A 27,793-nucleotide genomic window follows, 5' to 3' on the forward strand; every position below is an offset into this window, starting at 1 on the left:
AAAAGACCAAGTCCATATCATGGCAAGAACAGCTCAAACAAGCAGAGAAACGACAGTCCATAATTATTTTAAGCCATGAAGGTCAGTCAATACAGAACATTTCAAGAACTTTGAACGTTTCTTCAAGTGCAGTCGCAAAAACCCATCAAGCCCTATGATGAAACTGGCTCTCGTGACGACCGCCACAGGAAAGGAAGACCCAGAGTTACCTCTGCTGCAGAGGACAAGTTAATTAGAGATACCAGCCTCAGAAATCGCAGCTCAAATAAATGCTTCAGAGTTCAAGTGAAAGACTTGACTGGTTCATACATTGGAATATTCCCCATATTATGAAAAGTAAAACATCAGAAGTCATGTTAATTATATTTCTTCATTAGTTTATTATGTACAGTACATCTGTAATAAGTTGGCAACATTGTAGATATGGTATAATTAAGCAATAAGGCCCGAGGGGGTGTGGTATATGGCCAATATACCACAGCTTAGGGCTGTTCTTAGACACGACGCAACGCAGAGTGCCTGGACACAGCCCTTAGCCGTGGTATATTGGCCATATATCACAAAACACCCGAGGTGCCTTATTGCTATTATAAACTGGTTAACAACATAATTAGATCAGTAAAAATCTGTTTTGTCATACCCATGGTATACGGTTGGATATACCACAGCTTTCAGCCAATCAGCATTCAGGTCTCAAACCACCCAGTTTATAAATGATAATAGGCTTTGGCAGCAGCTCCAGATAGTGATGCTAATGCTGCGTTCATTACATTAGCCAAATCGGCATTCTCAATAAGTTCAAAGCACATGAATGCAAACAACTTGTTGCTCCCAGTTTACAAGTACTATGTTCGGCGTTTACCCCACTCGTTATAAATGCTGCATAAATACAGGTGGGCGTGGCATAAAACTGCTATGTGGGCGTGGTCACTCCTCCCAGGGACTCATGTCAGTGTCGATGGCAACACAGTTGTAGGCAGCATAGCGCAGCTTGTCCTCACACACTTTCGCACTGCAGGGGACAGGGACGCAAAGTCATGGAATTAGAGACTGAAATATTATTTCATGAGCTTTTACTAGAGACCGTGGAAGAGTGTCTCTCACTAGAGACATCTATCACATCTACAATCTCCGTTATATGGAACAAAAGATAAACCACATACAGTTGAAGTCAGAAGTTTACATACTCCTTCGCCAAATACATTTAAACTCAGTTTTTTCGCTATCCCTGACATTTAATCCTAGTAAAAATTCCCTGTTTTAGGTCAGTTAGGATCACCACTTTATTTTAAGAATGTGAAATGTCAGAATAATAGTAGAGAGAATTGATTTATTTGAGCTTTTATTTCTGTCATCACATTCCCAGTGGGTCAGAAGTGTACATACTCAATTAGTATTTGGTAGCATTGCCTTTAAATTGTTTAACTTGGGTCAAACGTGTCAGGTAGCCTTCCACAAGCTTCCCACAATAAGTTGGGTGAATTTTGGCCCTTTCCTCCTGACAGAGCTGGTGTAACTGAGTCAGGTTTGTAGGCCTCCTTGCTCGCACACGCTTTTTCAGTTCTGCCCACAAATTTTCTATAGGATTGAGGTCAGGGCTTTGTGATGGTCACTCCAATACCTTTGTTGTCCTTAAGCCATTTTGCCACAACTATGTAAGTATGCTTGGGGTCATTGTCCATTTGGAAGACCCATTTGCGACCAAGCTTTAACTTCCTGACTGATGTCTTGAGATGTTGCTTCAATATATCCACATAATTTTCTTCCTCATGATGCCATCTATTTTGTGAAGTGCACCCCCACAACATGATGCTGCCACCCCCGTGCTTCACAGTTGGGATGGTGTTCTTCGGCTTGCAAGCCTCCCCCTTTTTCCTCCAAACATAATGATGGTCATTATGGCCAAACAGTTCTATTTTTGTTTCATCAGACCAGAGGACATTTCTCCAAAAAGTATGATCTTTGTCCCCATGTGCAGTTGCAAACCGTAGTCTGGATTTTTTAATGGCGATTTTGGAGCAGTGGCTTCTTCCTTGTTGAGCAGCCTTTCAGGTTATGTCGATATAGGACTTGTTTTACTGTGGATATAGATACTTTTGTACCCGTTTCCTCCAGCGTCTTCACAAGGTCCTTTGCTGTTGTTCTGGGATTGATTTGCACTTTTCGCACCAAAGTACGTTCATCTCTAGGAGACAGAACGTGTCTCCTTCCTGAGCGGTATGACGGCTGCGTGGTCCCATGGTGTTTATACTTGCGTACTATTGTTTGTACAGATGAAGCTGGTACCTTCAGGCGTTTGGAAATTGCCCCCAAGGATGAACCAGACTTGTGGAAGTCTACATTTTTTCTGAGGTCTTGGCTGATTTCTTTTGATTTTCCCATGATGTCAAGCAAAGAGGCACTGAGTTTGAAGGTAGTCCTTGAAATACATCCACAGGTACACCTCCAATTGACTCAAATTATGTCAATTAGCCTATCAGAAGCTTCTAAAGCCATGGCATCATTTTCTGGAATTTTCCAAGCTGTTTAAAGGCACAGTCAACTTAGCGTATGTAAACTTCTGACCCACTGCAATTGTGATACAGTGAATTATAAGTGAAATAATCTGTCTGTAAACAATTGTTGAAAAAAAAAGCGGATGTCCTAACCGACTTGCCAAAACTATAGTTTGTTAACAAGAAATTTGTGGAGTGGTTGAAAAACGAGTTTTAATGACTCCAACCTAAGTGTATGTAAACTTCTGACTTCACCTGTACCTTTAAAATATTCTGATAACAGTAGAGAGAATTGCCATTAAAACTCACCTGGGGTAGTTGGGTAGATACAGGGTACTGGAGCAGGTAGAGGACTGTGGCAATGCATCTGTAGTCTCAGAGCTAGAGGTTAGGGAAACCAAAGCTGTTATAATGCATCTGTAGTCTCAGAGCTAGAGGTTAGGGAAACCAAAGCTGTTATAATGCATCTGTAGTCTCAGAGCTAGAGGTTAAGGAAACCAAAGCTGTTATAATGCATCTGTAGTCTCAGAGCTAGAGGTTAGGGAAACCAAAGCTGTTATAATGCATCTGTAGTCTCAGAGCTAGAGGTTAGGGAAACCAAAGCTGTTATAATGCATCTGTAGTCTCAGAGCTAGAGGTTAGGGAAACCAAAGCTGTTATAATGCATCTGTAGTCTCAGAGCTAGAAGTTAGGGAAACCAAAGCTGTTATAATGCATCTGTAGTCTCAGAGCTAGAGGTTAGGGAAACCAAAGCTGTTATAATGCATCTGTAGTCTCAGAGCTAGAGGTTAGGGAAACCAAAGCTGTTATAATGCATCTGTAGTCTCAGAGCTAGAGGTTTAGAAAACCAAAGCTGTTATAATGCATCTGTAGTCTCAGAGCTAGAGGTTAGGGAAACCAAAGCTGTTATAATGCATCTGTAGGCTCAGAGCTAGAGGTTAGGGAAACCAAAGCTGTTATAATGAATCTGTAGCCTCAGAGCTAGAGGTTAGGGAAACCAAAGCTGTTATAATGCATCTGTAGCCTCAGAGCTAGAGATTAGGGAAAGCTGTTATAATGCATCTGTAGTCTCAGAGCTAGAGGTTAGGGAAAGACGTTATAAAAAGTAATAACACCAGCATAAAAGCATTATCTTATAAGGTATTTGCTTTGGGATTGCATCCTACTAACGCACGCTAAAAGGCGTCCTGCTAACCTACGCTAAAAGGCGTCCTGCTAACCTACGCTAAAAGGCGTCCTGCTAACCTACGCTAAAAGGCGTCCTGCTAACCTACGCTAAAAGGCGTACTGCTAACCTACGCTAAAAGGCGTCCTGCTAACCTACGTTGAAAGGCGTCCTGCTAACCTACGCTAAAAGGCGTCCTGCTAACCTACGCTAAAAGGCGTCCTGCTAACCTACGCTAAAAGGCGTCCTGCTAACCTACGTTGAAAGGCGTCCTGCTAACCTACGCTAAAAGGCGTCCTGCTAACCTACGCTAAAAGGCGTCCTGCTAACCTACGCTAAAAGGCGTCCTGCTAACCTACGCTGAAAGACATCCTGCTAACCTACGCTAAAAGGCGTCCTACTAACGTACCCTTGTTTGTCAGGGAAGATGTAGATGGGAGCAGGAAGACGGCTCCTCCCGGTCACAAACCTCAGGAACCGGCTGCGGTCCTCTGGAAGAGGAAGAGGAGGGAACAGTCAGAGAGTTAGTGAGTGAACAGAGGACAGAAGATACAGAGACCAGAAAGAAGACGGTTTTAACTGACCGTTAGTGAAGTTCATGAGAGCTTCCCACAGGTACTGTACCCTGACATCAGTCTGCTCCAAGTCCTCATATCGAGCTGTAGGAGAGAGAGAGAGAGAACACTATGGTTTATTATCAACCTAATGTGGAGAGAGAGAGAGAGAGACAACCCTATGGTTTATTATCAACCTAATGTGGAGAGGGGACATAAGACGGGGCCACATTTGTGACGGTACTGAGTCTATCTGGGTCTACAGCCTGGCCTATCTTCCAACCACATCCAAGGTCTGTCTGATTACTCACTGAGTCGTTTGAGTGCCTCCACGGTGATCTCCGGGTCTCCACAGACTTTCTTCTCCACTTCCTGCCAGGTCAGCAGATCCAGGACGGCCTGAGGCACTACCTTCACCAGCCCCGCCTGCATAGCACAGATCTGGAACAGACACATGTGTGGGTTACATCTCCCTCCACACGAGACAACCCAGACCCGGCATGAGGGCCATCTGAAAACCCCCTTTCCCACCTGGTGTCTGCTCTCCTCCAGGCGTGCCTTCTGTACCAGGTGAATGAATTCCTTGCGGTCTTGGTACCGTACCACCTGATTGCAGCCGCCTGGTACCAGCTCGACCAGTCTGCCGTCACTCAGCAGGGTAGTGTACACCAATTCCTCCCCAAACTTAAAGTCAAATGTCTCCTGGTCCATGACCTCCATGGCCTCCAGCAGCTTGACCTTTAGAGAGACACAGAACAGAAGCAAACTAACATTTTAAAAACAGACGGGAAATACAATATTATCCATTGCATTGTCAGAATATTGCAACTAGCGATTGTATCGCCTATAGAAACAGAATAGATACAAGCTTCAATAAGTATGCCAAGGATGAAGCCGTCGGTGGACTGAATCCTAACTTGAGTTCTGCCATTTTTTTCACAGTTGTCTTTTACATCAATGTATGATTTACGCTCAAGTCAGTTATGTCAGATGTGACAACAGCACAGTGCTCACCAGGACAGAGTCAACAGCAGGGAAGTCTTTGCTCCAGCTGACAGCCTCCCCTGTTAACTGTTTCCACACCAGACCAGGCAGAGCCAACACCAGGAAGTCCTTTCCTCGGAGAGCGGCTCCCATCAGCTGTCCGATCCACTCAAACTTGTGGAACTCTTTGCAGGACGGGTTGGGGACATAGTGGTCTCTGGCCTCGCCTGTTCCCTGGGAGCAGAAACTAAACTGTAGGTCATGTAATACTAGCCTCCCCCCTGGTTGGTTGAAATACTAGCCCCTCCCCCCCGGTTGTAATACTAGCCTCCTCCCCTGGTTGTAATACTAGTTCTCCCCCCTGGTTGTAATATTAGCCTCCTCCCCCCCTGGTTGGTTGAAATACTAGCCCCTCCCCCCCGGTTGTAATACTTGGCCACCCCCCCCGGTTGAAATACTAGCCTCCCCCCCCGGTTGAAATACTAGCCTCCCCCCCCGGTTGAAATACTAGCCTCCCCCCCCGGTTGAAATACTAGCCTCCCTCCCCCCCGGTTGAAATACTAGCCTCCCCCCCCCCCGGTTGAAATACTAGCCTCCCCCCCCCCGGTTGAAATTACTAGCCTCCCCCCCCGGTTGAAATTACTAGCCTCCCCCCCGGTTGAAATTACAAGCCTTCCCCCCCGGTTGAAATTACAAGCCTTCCCCCCCGGTTGAAATACTAGCCTCCCCCCCCGGTTGAAATACTAGCCTCCCCCCCCGGTTGAAATACTAGCCTCCCCCCCCGGTTGAAATACTAGCCTCCCCCCCCCCCCCCCGGTTGAAATACTAGCCTCCCCCCCCCCCCCCCCGGTTGAAATACTAGCCTCCCCCCCCTCCCGGTTGAAATACTAGCCTCCCCCCCCCCCCGGTTGAAATACTAGCCTACCCCCCGGTTGAAATACTAGCCTACCCCCCGGTTGAAATACTAGCCTCCCCCCCGGTTGAAATACTAGCCTCCCCCCCGGTTGAAATACTAGCCTCCCCCCAGCCCCCGGTTGAAATACTAGCCTCCCCCCCCTCCCCGGTTGAAATACTAGCCTCCCCCCCCTCCCCGGTTGAAATACTAGCCTCCCCCCGGTTGAAATACTAGCCTCCCCCCGGTTGAAATTACTAGCCCCCCCCGGTTGAAATTACTAGCCTCCCCCCCCCCCGGTTGAAATTACTAGCCTCCCCCCCCCCCCGGTTGAAATTACTAGCCTCCCCCCCCCCCCCCCCGGTTGAAATACTAGCCTCCCCCCCCCCCCCGGTTGAAATACTAGCCTCCCCCCCCCCCCCCCCCGGTTGAAATACTAGCCCCCCCCCCCCCCCCCCCCGGTTGAAATACTAGCCCCCCCCCCCCCCCCCCGGTTGAAATACTAGCCTCCCCCCCCCCGGTTGAAATACTAGCCTCCCCCCCCCCCCCCCGGTTGAAATACTAGCCTCCCCCCCCCCCCCCCCGGTTGAAATACTAGCCTCCCCCCCCCCCCCCCCCCGGTTGAAATACTAGCCTCCCCCCCCCCCGGTTGAAATACTAGCCTCCCCCCCCCGGTTGAAATACTAGCCTCCCCCCCCCGGTTGAAATACTAGCCTCCCCCCCCCGGTTGAAATACTAGCCTCCCCCCCGGTTGAAATACTAGCCTCCCCCCCGGTTGAAATACTAGCCTCCCCCCCCGGTTGAAATACTAGCCTCCCCCCCCCCCGGTTGAAATACTAGCCTCCCCCCCCCGGTTGAAATACTAGCCCCCCCCGGTTGAAATACTAGCCCCCCCGGTTGAAATTACTAGCCTCCCCCCCGGTTGAAATACTTGCCTCCCCCCGGTTGAAATACTAGCCTCCCCCCCGGTTGAAATACTAGCCTCCCCCCCGGGTTGAAATACTAGCCTCCCCCCTGGGTTGAAATCAGTTGACACTTCTTCCAAATATCAAACATATAGCAGAGTAAGAAAAGAAAAGAAATCCTCCTATTTCAGTATTGAACCCACATTGGTAACAACGGGTCCGGGCTGGAGAGAACAGTTAGCAGGATTCATTACCTGGTTACTTGTAAAAGAGGTAGAGGTTAAGGGTTAGTTACCTGGTTAGATGTAAAAGAGGTAGCGGTTTAGGGTTAGTTACCTGGTTAGTTGTAAAAGAGGTAGCGGTTTAGGGTTAGTTACCTGGTTAGATGTAAAAGAGGTAGCGGTTTAGGGTTAGTTACCTGGTTAGTTGTAAAAGAGGTAGCGGTTTAGGGTTAGTTACCTGGTTAGATGTAAAAGAGGTAGCGGTTTAGGGTTAGTTACCTGGTTAGTTGTAAAAGAGGTAGCGGTTTAGGGTTAGTTACCTGGTTAGATGTAAAAGAGGTAGAGGTTTAGGGTTAGTTACCTGGTTAGATGTAAAAGAGGTAGCGGTTTAGGGTTAGTTACCTGGTTAGTTATAAAGGAGGTAGCGGTTTAGGGGTAGTTACCTGGTTAGATGTAAAAGAGGTAGAGGTAGTTACCTGGTTAGATGTAAAAGAGGTAGAGGTAGTTACCTGGTTAGATGTAAAAGAGGTAGCGGTTTAGGGTTAGTTACCTGGTTAGTTGTAAAAGAGGTAGCGGTTTAGGGTTAGTTACCTGGTTAGTTGTAAAAGAGGTAGCGGTTTAGGGTTAGTTACCTGGTTAGTTGTTAAAGAGGTAGAGGTAGTTACCTGGTTAGATGTAAAAGAGGTAGGGGTAGTTAACTGGTTAGTTATAAAGGAGGTAGCGGTTTAGGGTTAGTTACCTGGTTAGTTATAAAGGAGGTAGCGGTTTAGGGGTAGTTACCTGGTTAGATGTAAAAGAGGTAGAGGTAGTTACCTGGTTAGATGTAAAAGAGGTAGGGGTAGTTAACTGGTTAGTTATAAAGGAGGTAGCGGTTTAGGGGTAGTTACCTGGTTAGATGTAAAAGAGGTAGCGGATTAGGGGTAGTTACCCGGTTAGTTGTTAAAGAGGTAGAGGTTTAGGGGTAGTTACCTGGTTAGTTGTTAAAGAGGTAGCGGTAGTTACCTGGTTAGATGTCCTGTTGAAGAAGGGTAAGGGCAGGGGGCATTCTGCTGAACTGGGACACAGCTCTTCAGACATGTCTGCCAGACTGTCTCTAAAACCACCTCCTTGGTCGATGATGCCCTCTGCTATGAACTTACACTCCCACCACTGGTCGTAACGTGCTGGCCATCTGATCAACAACAACATAATCATCGCTAGTTTATTTTCCTTTCAAATCTGTTATGATAAACAGCCTTTTATTAACACATTCATTTCACCATCTTTTAGATTCAGCTTCCTGAGAACGACAGTTAAGTAAATGTGACGGTCAATAAGGATGCTGGGTAGAGAGAGAAGATCACTGTACCTGTAGTCCAAAATCTTCTCAAACTTATCGGATGGCTTCAGACCCTCGTACACCTGCATGGGTTAAAAACCAGGATGTCCAAAATCATATAGCTACAACACACACACACAAACACACACCCTCCACTACCTGTGTGAAGACAGCGTTCTTAGCAGTAGGGTCTAGTGAGGGGTTGTCTCTGTGCTCCATGGCCAGTCTACGGTTAATATAAAGCCGAGGCATAAAGTTAGGCTTGCTGGTCTCCGAGTCCTTCAGACACTGGGTGATCAGGGCCGAGCGACGCTTCGACAGCAGCAGGAATGGCTTGATACTCTAGGGGGCAGAATAGAACAACAACGGTCAATGTACTGGAGGTAATAATAATAATAAAAACTTTCTTTTTTTAAAAGGGACACTGCAAGATTTAGGTAGTTTATCTACTTACCCAGAGTTAGACCGACTCATATACTATTTTATGTCTCTGATGTGCAGTTTGGAGATAATTGAAGTTAGCTTAGCGCAATTGCTGGAAGTCTCCAGGTACAGTAGCCAGCTCCTCTCAAAAGCAAGGGAAAAAAACTTTCTACTCCAAACATGTGTGGTTGACCATTTATAGTCTCCAAATGCTATTCATAGTAAATCAACATTTTATAAAATGTGTTAATTTCACTGATAATCAAAAAGGAAAACAAATTATATCCACTTCCTCATTCTTTCCCAGTTGTCTTAAGAGATCGCAACGGTACAACCATCTCACGGAGATGCCCGTGTCCTCACAGATGCTATAAATGGGACAGTGGCGGAGATCTTGTGGGCTATACTCGGCCTTGTCTTAGGACGGTAAGTTGGTGGTTGGAGACATCCCTCTAGTGGTGTGGGGGCTGTGCTTTGGCAAAGTGGGTGGGGTTATATCCTGCCTGGTTGGCCCTGTCCGGGGGTATCATCGGATTGGGCCACAGTGTCTTCTGATCCCTCCTGTCTCAGCCTCCAATATTTATGCTGCAGTAGTTTATGTGTCGGGGGGCTAGGGTCAGTCTGTTACATCTGGAGTATTTCTCTTGTCTTATCCGGTGTCCTGTGTGAATTTAAATATGCTCTCTCTAATTCTCTCTTTCTCTCTTTCATTCTTTCTCTCGGAAGACCTGAGCCCTAGAACCATGCCTCGGAACTACCTGGCATGATGACTCCTTGCTGTCCCCAGTCCACCTGGCCATGCTGCTGCTCCAGTTTCAACTGTTCTGCCTGCGGCTATGGAACCCTGACCTGTTCACCGGACGTGCTTGTTGTTAACTCGAAATGACACAATGACAAGGTTCCAGTTTAACAAAGTTTACTATACTGTATGAACACACTACAAGGTAGCCATTACACTCACGGCTAGGTCCATCAACGAACTAACTTCCTGCGCAGGCGCACTCTTGACTGAATGATAGCCCCGTAATAACAGAAATATAGGGATACTTAAAACATGAACTTAACAATCTCCCCCTTTTCTTTAAAGACAAATTAAACATCAACAACATAATTAAATGTCCAAGTATTATTCAAGTTCCCCATTACAAATGGGTTGTGTGACAGTTTTTATTTGTATTACTCAAGCTGCCACTTTCCATTACTGAGAGCCTGTAGGAGCACAAGACCGGATGCTCCCTTTTTAGTCAGACAGTCAGCAAGCTGTTCCTTTGTGGTCGACCACAGAATCCGCTGGATTCTCTGTGCTTGAATAAGTTCCTTGATGCTGCTGATCTCAAGACGAAGTCTTTTCTCTGTGACAGACTTGGTTGACGTCAAAGCATCAACTAATGAGTAGTTGTCAGTGACACAAACTACAGGTAGAACGTGCCGTTTTGTCTCACCAGTGGTAAGCTCTGAGAACAGAGTTGCAAGAAAGATCGCATTGTCAATTCCATCCGCAAGAGCAAGTGTTTCTCCAGCAAGTGTGCTTCGGACAACCCTTCTGATCCTTTTTGACTGCCAACAGATAGGTGAGAATCTTCCTCCTTCACCCATTAACACGATTAGATGTCCACCTTGTGTGCCTCCATCTGTAAGGTTCCCTAGCGAAGCATCACTGAAGACAACTAGTTTCAAAGAGTCATCTTTTCCAAAATGCTGAAACTTTAAAGTCACTTGTTGTGATTTCAGTTTACGAACAACTTTGTTTGCCTCATGAATGGTTTGTACAGTGGCGTGTTTTGTGTTAGATGCCAAGTTGCAACCATCAAACATTACATCAGGTCTACTCTGTCTAGCAACCCATAAAATTTGTCCTCTCTTTGACCTCAATTGATCAGCTTCAATTCCACAGAGGGGAATTCCTTTGTACGGCTCTTGAAGAATCCATGTGAATGGGTTGAAGATTCTTGATACAGCTCTCCTGTTGCATCAGTATTGTCCCATCAACTGTAATAAACTCTATGCCAACATAACAAAAACTATCATGCTCCTCACGGCCGACCTGAAAAACAGATTTGAGGTGTGGAATCACAGTTGTAGCAAAGGTCTGTGAGCCACCCCAGATGAAGTCATCAACATGACAGGCAAGTACTCCAGTCACATCGCAGTCTTGATCAAGCCAATAGAAGACTGCAGGATCCACTTGTGACAGTTTTCCACCTGTATTCAGCATTGTTGCGTTGACTTTGTTGTACCAGTAGAGTGATGCATCTGCCAGTCCATACACACACTTCTTTAGTTTCCAGTGTTCCTTCGCATTTAGCTTCAGGCGGAGGTCGGATGTGAATGTCCCTTGACAGCTCTGTTCCCTGCAAAAATGCAGATTTGATGTCTATGGAATTAAGTTTCCATTTTTTCTGGCAGATCACTGACATCAGCAATCTGAGTGACTCTGAGCCGCATGTCGGTGAGTCTTTTGGGAGTTGTTTAGCAGCCAGCTCCTCTAAACCTCTAGCCACTAGACGTGCTTTAGGCACGATTCCAGTTAAGGACTCTTTAAGGGTACACACCCACCTTGTTGAGACACATGTTTGGCCAATGTCTGTAACTTCCTCAAACACTCCATTTTTCCTCCAATTACTGAGCTCATCTAGCTTAGCTGAGTCAAATGACACGTCCTTTGTTTCAAGTACATCATCATTTTGAATGTCATTCTGTTTTTCTCGATTTTCCATTGGTTCAATTCTGAGATTATCTACAAGTGACAGGTCAGCTGACCCTGTTGTACCAGAAAGTGTAACTGGTTCAGAGTACTGCAAGTTGTACCAGTTCTGGTGTTTTCCTTTGGCTTTTCCTGCTCGTCCAATGACGGTTGCTGTATGTGGAATACCACTTTCTCTGTCCATGTATTTAACAGTTTGTCCAGTTTTCAGATTGGAACATCCATGTTGTCTTAACACATGTGGCTGTTGTTGAATGTTTTCCTCATTTGAACGCTCAACAGTATTATCTGTGGCATGTTTGAAGGTCTCTGCTCCATTTCCTGTGTCAGTTTCAGTGTCCATATCATTGGATATGACATCTGGTAGGTTTGTGTCTGTTACTGTCTCCTTTTCATTAGGATGATTCTCAGCAACAGCCCCTCTATCTTGTTGATCATTTACTTTCCGCAATCTTGAGTGATGCACCCTGACAATGATGCCTCCGTGCCTCACAAATATCACCACACCATCTTGGCCAATGACTACTCCCGGTCCCTTCCACTCTTGACAGTCAACTCGTTTGTAGTACACTTTGTTTCCAGTTTCGTACTTCTCATCGGTAGGTCGTAGCTGTTTACGCAGAGCCCTGCGAATTCTTTCTGAGCACTCTGCTTCAGTGAACGCTTTTCTCGCTGCATGTAGTGCTGACAGGTGCTGTCCCACCCATGCACTCACACTGGCCCCTTCTAGTGCTGGTGGCTTGTCAACCAGTACAGAGGGAAGATTAGGGTTCTGCCCGAACACTAGTTGGTATGGACTGTAACCATGAACATTGTGCATTGAGTTTTTTGCCATCAAAGCCCAATCTAGGGCTGTGTTCCAGTCACATCCATTGTCTTGCTTCACTTTCAGCATGATCTCTGTGAGTGTTTGATTGTGTCTGTCCAGAAGTCCATTGCTCCATGGACTGTATGCAGCAGTTGTCTTTACTTCCATGTTGAATTTCTCTGCCATTTCTCTATTTCATTATTATTGAATTCTCCTCCATTGTCACTGTACCATTTCTGGGGCGGGCCATGCACACTTACCCAGGAATGCATGAGGTGCCTGACAATGTCACTGGGTTTCTTTGTATTCACAATGCTTCCAGCGCTGAAGCGTGTGAAGTGGTCGATTATGTGAAGGTACCACACACTTGGTGCTAACTCATGTAGATCTACAGCCACTGTTTCATTGTACTTGGAAGCTAGTGGCAAACCAACAGCTGGTTTGGGCTTAGGTTTACTGTATTTTTGACATGTCTCACAATTGTTAACTATCTGCTGTAGAATGGAAATACTCTCATCATCATTATTCCCTGAACTGCTGAGTAACTTCTGAAGTCTGTCAACTGTAGCATGTCCAAACTGTTTGTGGAAGCTTTAACAATACTTTGTGTTTTTCTTTCGTGTTCATGTTCTCTGTGACTGTCAGAATCTCCATGTGCTCTGTGTCCGTCCGAATCTCATTTTTGCATGGACTCTGTGTGATGTCTTTGTCTAAAATGTTTACACAATAGTGGCCTGAGGTAGTAAGTTCAAGAGTCACTGGTTGTTTAAACATCACTGCCTTGTCATTTTTTATGTCTAGTACAGCCCCTGCCTTCTTGAGGGAAGCTTTGCTTAATAGTAAGGGGATATCTGTAGGGACCACCTCTGTTTCAATGTGACACTTAGTCTGACCAATTTTTGCTGGTATCTTAACTCTCTTGGTAGAATGGACAATTCTCCCATCTCCAAATTTGAAAGCTCTGTTGCTTGGTGTGTCAATCATATTTTGTACTTCTTTCATATTTAGTTCACTAACATAGCTATCAAGCCATTTTGCACCACACACTGTGCGTGTACATGCAGTATCAATCACAGCAGATCCTAAGGATTCAACTATAAAAATCTCAGTATCAGAAGCAGATTCATTTGAAAACAGTGTAATGTTACACTGCTCTATATCTGTGTTTACATTTTCCTCTGTTAGTTTAACTTGTTCATTTGTATGAGGACAGTGTTTAACCCAATGGTAAGTGCTTTGACAAACAGCACATTTTCATCTCCTTCCATATTTGTCCAGTGGATTTGTTCCGGGAAATGGCGCCCTCTTCAGGTTGTCTTGAGAACATGACTTTTTGGCGCTTTTTCTCTGCTGCTCAGTGTAATATGCTCCGTCACTCGCTTGCATTCCATCTGTTAAAGGCGCGACAGACGTCTTTTCACCCAAAATTATTTTTAGTGCCGACTTCATTGATGCAAAAGTCAGTACAGTACAAGCAGTCAAAGCCAACTGTTTCTCCCTACCATCTAGACAGGCAGTATCGAGCAACTTGAAAGCTAACACTGCATCCGGGAGAACCATGTCGTACTTGCGCATCCTATTGTACCTTTGTTCGAAATCAATGATGTAGTCCGTCATTGCAACCGAAATATCTCTCGAAACACTGTCAAAGTTTGAATATGCCTCGTAGGCACGGTCTTTCTCTTCTTTAAGAAATACAGAATCCAGTGCTCTGATCAAAGTTCCCATACCATCATCATTGTTCAAATCCTCAACGGATATTTCCAGTGCTGTATCTCTCGCTCTTCCCTCGAGCGATAATACCACCGCAAGTGCTTGCTTTTTCGCGTCCAGATTAGTAACCCGTGTCCAGATTCCAAGTTCATTTTTCCAACTTTCGTACGACCTCTTCTCGTCGAAGCGAGGTGGCACATTGTAGTTATTAGCCATCCTCTGCTACCAATGTTAACTCGAAATGACACAATGACAAGGTTCCAGTTTAACAAAGTTTACTATACTGTATGAACACACTACAAGGTAGCCATTACACTCACGGCTAGGTCCATCAACGAACTAACTTCCTGCGCAGGCGCACTCTTGACTGAATGATAGCCCCGTAATAACAGAAATATAGGGATACTTAAAACATGAACTTAACACTTGTTGCACCCTCGACAACTACTATGATTATTATTATTTGACCATGCTGGTCATTTATGAACATTTTAACATCTTGACCATGTTCTGTTATAATATCCACCCGGCACAGCCAGAAGAGGACTGGCCACCCCTCATAGCCTGGTTCCTCTCTAGGTTTCTTCCTAGGTTTTTGGCCTTTCTAGGGAGTTTTTCCTAGGGAGTTTTTCCTAGCCACCGTGCTTCTACACCTGCATTGCTTGCTGTTTGGGGTTTTAGGCTGGGTTTCTGTACAGCACTTTGAGATATCAGCTGATGTACGAAGGGCTATATAAATAAATTTGATTTGATATACAAAATGGCATCCATGAGTTGGGTCTAACTCTGAGTAAGTAGGTAAACGGAAATCTGTCAGTGTCCCTTTAAAGATGAAAGGAAAGAGATGTTTTTGTTTTTTTACACCAGCAGATTAGACATGACATCTGTGCTGTGTTCCCTGGTCCTGGGGAGCTAGTGCAGGTCTTTGTTCCAGCCCAGCACTAGACGTACCTTGATGTGGTTGAAGGTGGCCAGGCTGTAGTCCCAGGCTGGAACCAGGTGTGGCAGGAGACTGTCCAGCAGCGAGATGAACCTGAAGACACACAAGCTGAGTCACAACACCAACTGACCAGACAGGGGAAGAGCACCATAGACCAGCATTCATCTTGTTAGAATAGGAGGCTCAGGTGCGTTTTATGAGGATCACAACAAGCTCCATGTTCACCACCAGGTAGGGTCTTACCTCTGTATAACCAGGGCCCTGCGGTAGAGGGTAGGGTCTTACCTCTGTATAACCAGGGCCCTGCGGTAGAGGGTAGGGTCTTACCTCTGTATAACCAGGGCCCTGCGGTAGAGGGTAGGGTCTTACCTCTGTATAACCAGGGCCCTGCGGTAGAGGGTAGGGTCTTACCTCTGTATAACCAGGGCCCTGCGGTAGAGGGTAGGGTCTTACCTCTGTATAACCAGGGCCCTGCGGTAGAGGGTAGGGTCTTACCTCTGTATAACCAGGGCCCTGCGGTAGAGGGTAGGGTCTTACCTCTGTATAACCAGGGCCCTGCGGTAGAGGGTAGGGTCTTACCTCTGTATAACCAGGGCCCTGCGGTAGAGGGTAGGGTCTTACCTCTGTATAACCAGGGCCCTGCGGTAGAGGGTAGGGTCTTACCTCTGTATAACCAGGGCCCTGCGGTAGAGGGTAGGGTCTTACCTCTGTATAACCAGGGCCCTGCGGTAGAGGGTAGGGTCTTACCTCTGTATAACCAGGGCCCTGCGGTAGAGGGTAGGGTCTTACCTCTGTATAACCAGGGCCCTGCGGTAGAGGGTAGGGTCTTACCTCTGTATAACCAGGGCCCTGCGGTAGAGGGTAGGGTCTTACCTCTGTATAACCAGGGCCCTGCGGTAGAGGGTAGGGTCTTACCTCTGTATAACCAGGGCCCTGCGATAAAGGACATCAGACAGGGTAGAGTCTTACCTCTGTATAACCAGGCTCCCCTCCAGACAGGGTAGAGTCTTACCTCTGTATAACCAGGGCCCTGCGATACAGGACATCAGGCAGGGTACCCTCCAGTCGAGGATAGCGTACTAAGTTAGGAGACTGAAACACGTCCGCGTTGAGCCCCAGGTCTCTCTCACACGATGACTTGATCTTCAGCCCTCTGATCCGAACGTCTATACCCTCGTCTGAGACAGGAAGACAAAAGCCAGAGACAAGTTAGGAAGAGGTTGAGTCCATTTAAAAAATGTAAAAAGTGTTATTCATTTTTAACTGGAATGTATTATTGTTCTAGTCACTGAAGAGACATGTTAACGTCCTGACAGGAAGTGGATAAGCCTGAGATTGATACAGAATTTAATTCAAGGCACAGTTCTCTATTTCCAAAGTCCAAGTTGATATCTACAGTGTGCCAACAAAAGACACTGAGCCACTCCCAGATAAGGCGACAGGGTAGAGCTAAGGTTCGTCTAGTTCGTCAGCTAGACAGGATGTGATGTCTGTCAAGGCTCTAACAACTTTGATCAGAGCCTTGTTCAGAGCGCTGATCTAGAATCAGGTCTCCTTCCCTTGTCCATATGTTATTCATTATTATTATTTCAAAAAAGGCAAAACTGATCCTATACCAGCACTCCTACTGAGATGCTTTGTCAATACAGGCCCGGAAATGATTAGTACAGTTGTGTGTATATTAAATTATTCAATGTGTAGCCACCATTCTCACCCCTGCACTCCTCGATGCGAACCTCTATGACAGACAGGTGGGCCGTCATGTCTTCCAGCACACACACCTCACCAATCAGATTGCTGAAGGAGAGATAAATAAAAAACAAAACAAAACAAAAACAAAAAAGTTACAAGTTCATGTAGCACCTCCTCTGTTTAAAAAAAAAAACTATTTTCTTCAGTTTGCTCTGCTGAATACAGCCCAGGTGTTCTTTAGAGGAACTTACTCGTCTATGGTGACATCGCTGAGCTTCTTCAGATTGTCTCCTTCTCCTCCGAACACAGTCACTCTTTTAGGCATGTAGTTGTCATCAGTTGAATCGACCGTCAAGATCAGCTTACTGCCGGACAAAACACAAAAACAATATTCAAGTTTATTCCTCAGGTCTTCCTAAGACTTGACTAAAGTCATGGTTTTGGTGGGCTAGTGGTCATCTGATGATGGACTGTCCCCAAAGGGAGTGGCCCCCCCAGGTTCCATACTGTTCTCCACCTGTCCCCAAAGGGAGTGCCCCCCCCAGGTTCCATACTGTTCTCCACCTGTCCCCAAAGGGAGTGGCCCCCCCAGGTTCCATACTGTTCTCCACCTGTCCCCAAAGGGAGTGGCCCCTCCAGGTTCCATACTGTTCTCCACCTGTCACCAAAGGGAGTGGCCCCCCCAAGGTTCCATACTGTTCTCCACCTGTCCCCAAAGGGAGTGGCCCCCCAGGTTCCATACTGTTCTCCACCTGTCCCCAAAGGGAGTGCCCCTCCAGGTTCCATACTGTTCTCCACCTGTCCCCAGGGGAGTGCCCCCCCAGGTTCCATACTGTTCTCCACCTGTCCCCAAAGGGAGTGGCCCTCCAGGTTCCATACTGTTCTCCACCTGTCCCCAAAGGGAGTGGCCCCCCAGGTTCCATACTGTTCTCCACCTGTCCCCAGGGGAGTGGCCCTCCAGGTTCCATACTGTTCTCCACCTGTCCCCAAAGGGAGTGCCCCCCCCCCAGGTTCCATACTGTTCTCTACCTGTCCCCAAAGGGAGTGGCCCTCCAGGTTCCATACTGTTCTCCACCTGTCCCCAAAGGGAGTGGCCCCCCAGGTTCCATACTGTTCTCCACCTGTCCCCAAAGGGAGTGCCCCCCCCAGGTTCCATACTGTTCTTTACCTGTCCCCAGGGGAGTGCCCCCCAAGGTTCCATACTGTTCCCACCTGTCCCCAGGGGAGTGCCCCCCCAGGTTCCATACTGTTCTCCACCTGTCCCCAAAGGGAGTGGCCCCCCAGGTTCCATACTGTTCCCACCTGTCCCCAGGGGAGTGCCCCCCCAGGTTCCATACTGTTCTCCACCTGTCCCCAAAGGGAGTGCCCCCCCAAGATTCCATACTGTTCTCTACCTGTCCCCAAAGAGAGTGGCCCCCCAGGTTCCATACTGTTCTCCACCTGTCCCCAAAGGGAGTGGCCCCCCAGGTTCCATACTGTTCTCCACCTGTCCCCAAAGGGAGTGGCCCCCCAGGTTCCATACTGTTCTCCACCTGTCCCCAAAGGGAGTGGCCCCCCAGGTTCCATACTGTTCTCCACCTGTCCCCAAAGGGAGTGGCCCCCCCAGGTTCCATACTGTTCTCCACCTGTCCCCAAAGGGAGTGGCCCCCCAGGTTCCATACTGTTCTCCACCTGTCCCCAAAGGGAGTGCCCCTCCAGGTTCCATACTGTTCTCCACCTGTCCCCAGGGGAGTGCCCCCCAAGGTTCCATACTGTTTCCCACCTGTCCCCAAAGGGAGTGTCCCCCCCAGGTTCCATACTGTTCTCCACCTGTCCCCAAAGGGAGTGGCCCTCCAGGTTCCATACTGTTCTCCACCTGTCCCCAAAGGGAGTGGCCCCCCAGGTTCCATACTGTTCTCCACCTGTCCCCAGGGGAGTGCCCCCCAAGGTTCCATACTGTTCCCACCTGTCCCCAGGGGAGTGCCCCCCCAGGTTCCATACTGTTCTCCACCTGTCCCCAAAGGGAGTGGCCCCCCAGGTTCCATACTGTTCTCTACCTGTCCCCAAAGGGAGTGCCCCCCCAAGGTTCCATACTGTCCTCTACCGGTCCCCAAAGAGAGTGGCCCCCCAGGTTCCATACTGTTCTCCACCTGTCCCCAAAGGGAGTGGCCCCCCAGGTTCCATACTGTTCTCCACCTGTCCCCAAAGGGAGTGGCCCCCCAGGTTCCATACTGTTCTCCACCTGTCCCCAAAGGGAGTGGCCCCCCCAGGTTCCATACTGTTCTCCACCTGTCCCCAAAGGGAGTGGCCCCCCAGGTTCCATACTGTTCTCCACCTGTCCCCAAAGGGAGTGCCCCTCCAGGTTCCATACTGTTCTCCACCTGTTCCCAGGGGAGTGCCCCCCAAGGTTCCATACTGTTTCCCACCTGTCCCCAAAGGGAGTGTCCCCCCCAGGTTCCATACTGTTCTCCACCTGTCCCCAAAGGGAGTGGCCCCCCAAGGTTCCATACTGTTCGCCACCTGTCCCCAAAGGGAGTGGCCCTCCAGGTTCCATACTGTTCTCCACCTGTCCCCAAAGGGAGTGGCCCCCCAGGTTCCATACTGTTCTCCACCTGTCCCCAGGGGAGTGGCCCCCCAGGTTCCATACTGTTCTCCACCTGTCCCCAAAGGGAGTGCCCCCCCCCCAGGTTCCATACTGTTCTCTACCTGTCCCCAAAGGGAGTGGCCCTCCAGGTTCCATACTGTTCTCCACCTGTCCCCAAAGGGAGTGGCCCTCCAGGTTCCATACTGTTCTCCACCTGTCCCCAAAGGGAGTGGCCCCCCAGGTTCCATACTGTTCTCCACCTGTCCCCAAAGGGAGTGGCCCCCCAGGTTCCATACTGTTCTCCACCTGTCCCCAAAGGGAGTGGCCCCCCCAGGTTCCATACTGTTCTCCACCTGTCCCCAAAGGGAGTGGCCCCCCCAGGTTCCATACTGTTCTCCACCTGTCCCCAAAGGGAGTGGCCCCCCCAGGTTCCATACTGTTCTCCACCTGTCCCCAAAGGGAGTGGCCCCCCCAGGTTCCATACTGTTCTCCACCTGTCCCCAAAGGGAGTGGCCCCCTCCAGGTTCCATACTGTTCTCCACCTGTCCCCAAAGGGAGTGGCCCTCCAGGTTCCATACTGTTCTCCACCTGTCCCCAAAGGGAGTGCCCCCCCAGGTTCCATACTGTTCTCCACCTGTCCCCAAAGGGAGTGGCCCCCAGGTTCCAAACTGTTCTCCACCTGTCCCCAAAGGGAGTGGCCCCCCAGGTTCCATACTGTTCTCCACCTGTCCCCAAAGGGAGTGGCCCTCCAGGTTCCATACTGTTCTCCACCTGTCCCCAGGGGAGTGCCCCCCAAGGTTCCATACTGTTCCCACCTGTCCCCAAAGGGAGTGGCCCCCCAGGTTCCATACTGTTCTCCACCTGTCCCCAAAGGGAGTGGCCCTCCAGGTTCCATACTGTTCTCCACCTGTCCCCAAAGGGAGTGGCCCTCCAGGTTCCATACTGTTCTCTACCTGTCCCCAAAGGGAGTGGCCCCCCAGGTTCCATACTGTTCTCCACCTGTCCCCAAAGGGAGTGGCCCCCCAGGTTCCATACTGTTCTCCACCTGTCCCCAAAGGGAGTGGCCCCCCAGGTTCCATACTGTTCTCCACCTGTCCCCAAAGGGAGTGGCCCCTCCAGGTTCCATACTGTTCTCCACCTGTCCCCAGGGGAGTGCCCCCCAAGGTTCCATACTGTTTCCCACCTGTCCCCAAAGGGAGTGGCCCCCCAAGGTTCCATACTGTTCGCCACCTGTCCCCAGGGGAGTGCCCCCCCAGGTTCCATACTGTTCTCCACCTGTCCCCAAAGGGAGTGGCCCTCCAGGTTCCATACTGTTCTCCACCTGTCCCCAAAGGGAGTGGCCCCCCAGGTTCCATACTGTTCTCCACCTGTCCCCAGGGGAGTGGCCCCCCAGGTTCCATACTGTTCTCCACCTGTCCCCAAAGGGAGTGCCCCCCCCCCCAGGTTCCATACTGTTCTCTACCTGTCCCCAAAGGGAGTGGCCCTCCAGGTTCCATACTGTTCTCCACCTGTCCCCAAAGGGAGTGGCCCTCCAGGTTCCATACTGTTCTCCACCTGTCCCCAGGGGAGTGTCCCCCCCAGGTTCCATACTGTTCTCCACCTGTCCCCAAAGGGAGTGGCCCTCCAGGTTCCATACTGTTCTCCACCTGTCCCCAGGGGAGTGCCCCCCCCAGGTTCCATACTGTTCTCCACCTGTCCCCAAAGGGAGTGGCCCTCCAGGTTCCATACTGTTCTCCACCTGTCCCCAAAGGGAGTGGCCCTCCAGGTTCCATACTGTTCTCCACCTGTCCCCAAAGGGAGTGGCCCTCCAGGTTCCATACTGTTCTCCACCTGTCCCCAGGGGAGTACCCCCCCCAGGTTCCATACTGTTCTCCACCTGTCCCCAAAGGGAGTCGCCCCCCAGGTTCCATACTGTTCTCCACCTGTCCCCAAAGGGAGTGGCCCTCCAGGTTCCATACTGTTCTCTACCTGTCCCCAGGGGAGTGCCCCCCCCAGGTTCCATACTGTTCTCCACCTGTCCCCAAAGGGAGTACCCCCTCCAGGTTCCATACTGTTCTCCACCTGTCCCCAGGGGAGTGGCCCCCCAGGTTCCATACTGTTCTCCACCTGTCCCCAAAGGGAGTGGCCCCCCCAGGTTCCATACTTTTCTCCACCTGTCCCCAAAGGGAGTGCCCCCCCAGGTTCCATACTGTTCTCCACCTGTCCCCAAAGGGAGTCGCCCCCCAGGTTCCATACTGTTCTCTACCTGTCCCCAAAGGGAGTGGCCCCCCAGGTTCCATACTGTTCTCCACCTGTCCCCAAAGGGAGTGGCCCTCCAGGTTCCATACTGTTCTCCACCTGTCCCCAAAGGGAGTGGCCCCCCAGGTTCCATACTGTTCTCCACCTGTCCCCAAAGGGAGTGCCCCCCAAGGTTCCATACTGTTCTCCACCTGTCCCCAAAGGGAGTGGCCCTCCAGGTTCCATACTGTTCTCCACCTGTCCCCAGGGGAGTGCCCCCCAAGGTTCCATACTGTTCTCCACCTGTCCCCAAAGGGAGTGCCCCCCCAGGTTCCATACTGTTCTCCACCTGTCCCCAGGGGAGTGGCCCCCCAGGTTCCATACTATTCTCCACCTGTCCCCAAAGGGAGTGGCCCCCCAGGTTCCATACTGTTCTCCACCTGTCCCCAAAGGGAGTCGCCCCCCAGGTTCCATACTGTTCTCCACCTGTCCCCAAAGGGAGTGCCCCCCCAGGTTCCATACTGTTCTCCACCTGTCCCCAAAGGGAGTGGCCCTCCAGGTTCCATACTGTTCTCCACCTGTCCCCAAAGGGAGTGGCCCCCCAGGTTCCATACTGTTCTCCACCTGTCCCCAAAGGGAGTGGCCCCCCAGGTTCCATACTGTTCTCCACCTGTCCCCAAAGGGAGTGGCCCCTCCAGGTTCCATACTGTTCTCCACCTGTCCCCAGGGGAGTGCCCCCCAAGGTTCCATACTGTTTACCACCTGTCCCCAAAGGGAGTGGCCCCCCAAGGTTCCATACTGTTCGCCACCTGTCCCCAGGGGAGTGCCCCCCCAGGTTCCATACTGTTCTCCACCTGTCCCCAAAGGGAGTGGCCCTCCAGGTTCCATACTGTTCTCCACCTGTCCCCAAAGGGAGTGGCCCCCCAGGTTCCATACTGTTCTCCACCTGTCCCCAGGGGAGTGGCCCCCCAGGTTCCATACTGTTCTCCACCTGTCCCCAAAGGGAGTGCCCCCCCCCCAGGTTCCATACTGTTCTCTACCTGTCCCCAAAGGGAGTGGCCCTCCAGGTTCCATACTGTTCTCCACCTGTCCCCAAAGGGAGTGGCCCTCCAGGTTCCATACTGTTCTCCACCTGTCCCCAGGGGAGTGTCCCCCCCAGGTTCCATACTGTTCTCCACCTGTCCCCAAAGGGAGTGGCCCTCCAGGTTCCATACTGTTCTCCACCTGTCCCCAGGGGAGTGCCCCCCCCAGGTTCCATACTGTTCTCCACCTGTCCCCAAAGGGAGTGGCCCTCCAGGTTCCATACTGTTCTCCACCTGTCCCCAAAGGGAGTGGCCCTCCAGGTTCCATACTGTTATCCACCTGTCCCCAAAGGGAGTGGCCCTCCAGGTTCCATACTGTTCTCCACCTGTCCCCAGGGGAGTACCCCCCCCAGGTTCCATACTGTTCTCCACCTGTCCCCAAAGGGAGTCGCCCCCCAGGTTCCATACTGTTCTCCACCTGTCCCCAAAGGGAGTGGCCCCCCAGGTTCCATACTGTTCTCCACCTGTCCCCAAAGGGAGTGCCCCCCAAGGTTCCATACTGTTCTCCACCTGTCCCCAAAGGGAGTGGCCCTCCAGGTTCCATACTGTTCTCCACCTGTCCCCAGGGGAGTGCCCCCCAAGGTTCCATACTGTTCTCCACCTGTCCCCAAAGGGAGTGCCCCCCCAGGTTCCATACTGTTCTCCACCTGTCCCCAAAGGGAGTCGCCCCCCAGGTTCCATACTGTTCTCTACCTGTCCCCAAAGGGAGTGGCCCCCCAGGTTCCATACTGTTCTCCACCTGTCCCCAAAGGGAGTGGCCCTCCAGGTTCCATACTGTTCTCCACCTGTCCCCAAAGGGAGTGGCCCCCCAGGTTCCATACTGTTCTCCACCTGTCCCCAAAGGGAGTGCCCCCCAAGGTTCCATACTGTTCTCCACCTGTCCCCAAAGGGAGTGGCCCTCCAGGTTCCATACTGTTCTCCACCTGTCCCCAGGGGAGTGCCCCCCAAGGTTCCATACTGTTCTCCACCTGTCCCCAAAGGGAGTGCCCCCCCAGGTTCCATACTGTTCTCCACCTGTCCCCAGGGGAGTGGCCCCCCAGGTTCCATACTATTCTCCACCTGTCCCCAAAGGGAGTGGCCCCCCAGGTTCCATACTGTTCTCCACCTGTCCCCAAAGGGAGTCGCCCCCCAGGTTCCATACTGTTCTCCACCTGTCCCCAAAGGGAGTGCCCCCCCAGGTTCCATACTGTTCTCCACCTGTCCCCAAAGGGAGTGGCCCTCCAGGTTCCATACTGTTCTCCACCTGTCCCCAAAGGGAGTGGCCCCCCAGGTTCCATACTGTTCTCCACCTGTCCCCAAAGGGAGTGGCCCCCCAGGTTCCATACTAGGCCCCATCACTATTCTCCACCTACATACATCCCAGGTTGGCCATGGCAGTGGCAGGACTGTATGACAGTACCACTTACTTGACTACGGTGCCTCTCTTCATGTGCAGTCTGATCCAGTGTTGTCCCTGCATCCCATCGCTCTCCCAGTAGGTCTCTGTGTCTCCATCTGTCAGGCAACCTGCCCCACCACTAGGGTCCTCCTGAGACACACACACACACACACACACACACACACACACACACACACGTTCATTTTGTCACCCATTTTCTGTTTTAAAATATATTTTAGTCTTAGTCCCATTTTATTATCTTCTTAAGTTATCAGTTGACTAAAACTCTGGACAATTTTAGTCTAGTTTTATTCGGCCATTTTAGTCAGTGCATTTTTCTATTAAATTATGAATATTTAGGCTAACCTCTAACTTCCATCATGTGCACATTCAGATAGCCTTGTCCAACTAGGCCTACTATCCCCTCGTATACCTTAGCTGGCAACACTGATATTGTGTCCGATTGTAACCAATGCCAGCTATAATTAACCATATAGGCTAATTGTGTCAGATTGTAACCTATGCCAATGCTTTTTAAAGGAGCTTCATGTGAAGCATACTAATGATGAGATGAAACAGGTGCAAAGGAGCTTCATGTCAAATGTCCATTAGTCTCACATGGAATTCTCATCTCCTCACATTTCCGTCGACTAAAATTTGAAATAATTTAATAATAGTTATCGTTTTATTCCAGGGCATCACGTCACTGTCCTAGTTTTAGTCAGGAAAAAAAAAAAAAAATAGGTTGTTGAGTATTTTTCCATTATATTTATTGTTGATGAAATTAACACTGACACACACACTACTCACTGAGCACACATCGATGCTGGTGACACACACACACACACACACACTACTCACTGAGCAGGATGCTGGTGACACACACACACTACTCACTGAGCACACATCGATGCTGGTGACACACACACACACACACACACTACTCACTGAGCAGGAGGACACGTCGATGCTGGTGACACACACACACACACACTACTCACTGAGCAGGAGGACACGTCGATGCTGGTGACACACACACACACACACACTACTCACTGAGCAGGAGGACACGTCGATGCTGGTGACACACACACACACACACACACACACACACACTACTCACTGAGCAGGAGGACACGTCAATGCTGGTGACACACTGTTTGACGCTGCCCAGGTTCTCATCCTCCTTTCCAATGTGGTCGTAGAAGTAATGCAGCAGATCCTCGTCATATTCAAACGTCCAGGTGGGAGGAACATACCTGGACAACAGAGAAGGCAACAGTACTGTTGGTTAGACCAGGCCACCTTAACTTCATTCCGTTTGTTGTTTTACAGAGAGAGAGAGTCCAAACTGACTCAATATCTACTGAACAGATAGCTCATCAGAGCCTGTCATCACCCATGGACCAGGGCTTGACCAGATAGCTCATCAGAGCCTGTCATCACCCACGGACCAGGGCTTGACCAGATAGCTCATCAGAGCCTGTTATCACCCACGGACCAGGGCTTGACCAGATAGCTCATCAGAGCCTGTTATCACCCACGGACCAGGGCTTGACCAGATAGCTCAGAGCCTGTCATCACCCATGGACTAGGGCTTGACCATGAGCTGGCTTCGCCTCCAAACACACTGACCTGAGCTTCTGAACAGCCGCTTCGTCAGGCTCCGCGACCTTGGGTTTCGAACCGACGTGAAGAGAACTCTCTACATCCACCACCTGTTCCCACCTGACAGAGAGCAGACCGTGTTAAACCGCTGAGCTGAAGCACCAAGCAGAGGCATTACAAGTCTTCAGGTCTCAAACAATGTTACTCACACCCTCTGTTACACACACACTCACTCACCACCTCTGTTACACACTCACACACACCACCTGTTGCACACACACACACACACACACACACACCACCTCTGTTACACACACACACACCACCTCTGTTACACACCTGTCACAGGGCTTGTGGTCATATCCGAAGAGCTGCTGGTGTCTGCCGAGTGTCTCAGGTGATTCTACAGGTACCAGTCGGTCTCCTCCCTCTGTGTGTTTACAGACCAAGACCCAGCCCTCCTCGCACTCCTGACCCACACGGTGCTCCTCCAACTGATCCTAGAAAACATTCAGAGAGAGAGACAAGCAGACACACACACACAGAGAGAGAGAGACAAGCAGACACACACACACACAGAGAGAGACAAGCAGACACACGCAGAGAGAGAGATACAAGCAGACACACGCAGAGAGAGAGAGACAAGCAGACACACGCAGAGAGAGAGAGACAAGCAGACACACGCAGAGAGAGAGAGACAAGCAGACACACGCAGAGAGAGAGAGACAAACAGACACACGCAGAGAGAGAGAGACAAACAGACACACGCAGAGAGAGAGAGACAAACAGACACACGCAGAGAGAGAGAGACAAACAGACACACGCAGAGAGAGAGAGACAAACAGACACACGCAGAGAGAGAGAGAGACAAACAGACACACACAGAGAGAGAGAGAGACAAACAGACACACACAGAGAGAGAGAGAGACAAACAGACACACACAGAGAGAGAGAGACAAGCAGACACACACAGAGAGAGAGAGACAAGCAGACACACGCAGAGAGAGAGAGACAAGCAGACACACGCAGAGAGAGAGAGACAAGCAGACACACGCAGAGAGAGAGAGACAAGCAGACACACGCAGAGAGAGAGACAAGCAGACACACGCAGAGAGAGAGACAAGCAGACACACGCAGAGAGAGAGACAAGCAGACACAAACAGAGAGAGAGAGAGACAAGCAGACACACACAGAGAGAGAGAGAGACAAGCAGACACACACAGAGAGAGAGAGAGACAAGCAGACACACACAGAGAGAGAGAGAGACAAGCAGACACACACAGAGAGAGAGAGAGACAAGCAGACACACACAGAGAGAGAGAGAGACAAGCAGACACACACAGAGAGAGAGAGAGAGAGAGAAGCAGACACACACACACACACACACAGACAAGCAGACACAGAGAGAGACAAGCAGACACACAGAGAGAGAGAGAGAGAGACAAGCAGACACAGAGGGTTAAAGGACAACTGCCTCAAAATGTGTACTGAGCAAAGGCGATCAGTCCTGCAACAAGAATGGAGACATGACTTCACTAACCAGGAAGTGTGTAAAGCAATGAATCATTCAACTCTTTCTTACCTTGTTGATTTTAACCCACAGGCCGTGGCTGTTGCAATACTCTTCCCCCGTTGTTCGAATACACGTCCCTTTCTTTGGTTCGATGTTGCATTTGCATAGCTTCTTACTGTGAAGAGCTTGATGGGGGCTCTCCCAAACTGAAACCAGGGTCTTACCGACGGATGAGTTGGCGGTGGACGTACTAGACGAAGCGGTTGAATTCGACGACGAATCTTTACATATTTTATAACATACCTCTTTTGGGACGAAACATAGACACTCGGGTAGAGCTTCGCTCTTTCTGAAACATTCAATACATTTGTTGAGAAACCGAATCCTACCCAGTAAAACGTGAGGGTTATCGCCCGGTGACATGTCTTTGCTGGGGTAACAACTCAAAGCTAAGCCAGGAAGGGCTCGTTAACTAGCTAACTATGCGTCACAGTCAACACACATTTCAATGGTGGACATCACCTGACATTTCAGGGTTTTTTTTCCCCCTTTTTCCCCCAGGATTGTCGTGGATAAGCTTCTATATTTGAACAAAAACAAAACACAAAAGCTTATTTT

General features: G+C 49.7%; 1 protein-coding gene and 1 long non-coding RNA gene across 4 annotated transcripts; both read right to left on the reverse strand.

The window, feature by feature from the left end:
* Positions 1–360: 360 nt before the first annotated feature.
* On the reverse strand, positions 361–27,725 carry hectd3 (HECT domain containing 3). Of its 3 annotated transcripts, none has more exons than XM_029706080.1 (19): positions 27,245–27,725; positions 26,002–26,162; positions 25,690–25,782; positions 25,178–25,313; positions 24,083–24,204; positions 17,066–17,179; positions 16,837–16,919; positions 16,135–16,300; positions 15,134–15,215; positions 8,694–8,876; positions 8,565–8,617; positions 8,219–8,387; positions 5,229–5,432; positions 4,746–4,952; positions 4,526–4,655; positions 4,245–4,319; positions 4,070–4,151; positions 2,805–2,876; positions 361–1,012 (listed from the first exon to the last, which is right to left on the reverse strand). In XM_029706080.1, exons 1-19 carry the CDS (start codon positions 27,596–27,598, stop codon positions 928–930), a joined length of 2,571 nt encoding a protein of 856 aa, XP_029561940.1. In that variant the 5' UTR covers positions 27,599–27,725; the 3' UTR covers positions 361–927. The 3 variants fall into 3 exon arrangements, with proteins under 3 accessions (XP_029561940.1, XP_029561939.1, XP_029561941.1); XM_029706079.1 differs by having other exon boundaries at positions 16,828–16,919; XM_029706081.1 differs by lacking the exons at positions 361–1,012; positions 2,805–2,876 and adding an exon at positions 3,307–3,571 and having other exon boundaries at positions 16,828–16,919.
* Positions 7,324–8,206, reverse strand: LOC115157652 (uncharacterized). Its single transcript, XR_003868499.1, has 2 exons — positions 7,956–8,206; positions 7,324–7,914 (listed from the first exon to the last, which is right to left on the reverse strand). It is a non-coding gene; the product is annotated as an uncharacterized LOC115157652 (long non-coding RNA).
* Positions 27,726–27,793: the final 68 nt, after the last annotated feature.

The sequence above is a fragment of the Salmo trutta genome, chromosome 21 (genome assembly GCF_901001165.1).
Source record: "Salmo trutta chromosome 21, fSalTru1.1, whole genome shotgun sequence".
In the NCBI taxonomy this organism is placed as follows: Eukaryota; Metazoa; Chordata; class Actinopteri; order Salmoniformes; family Salmonidae; genus Salmo; species Salmo trutta.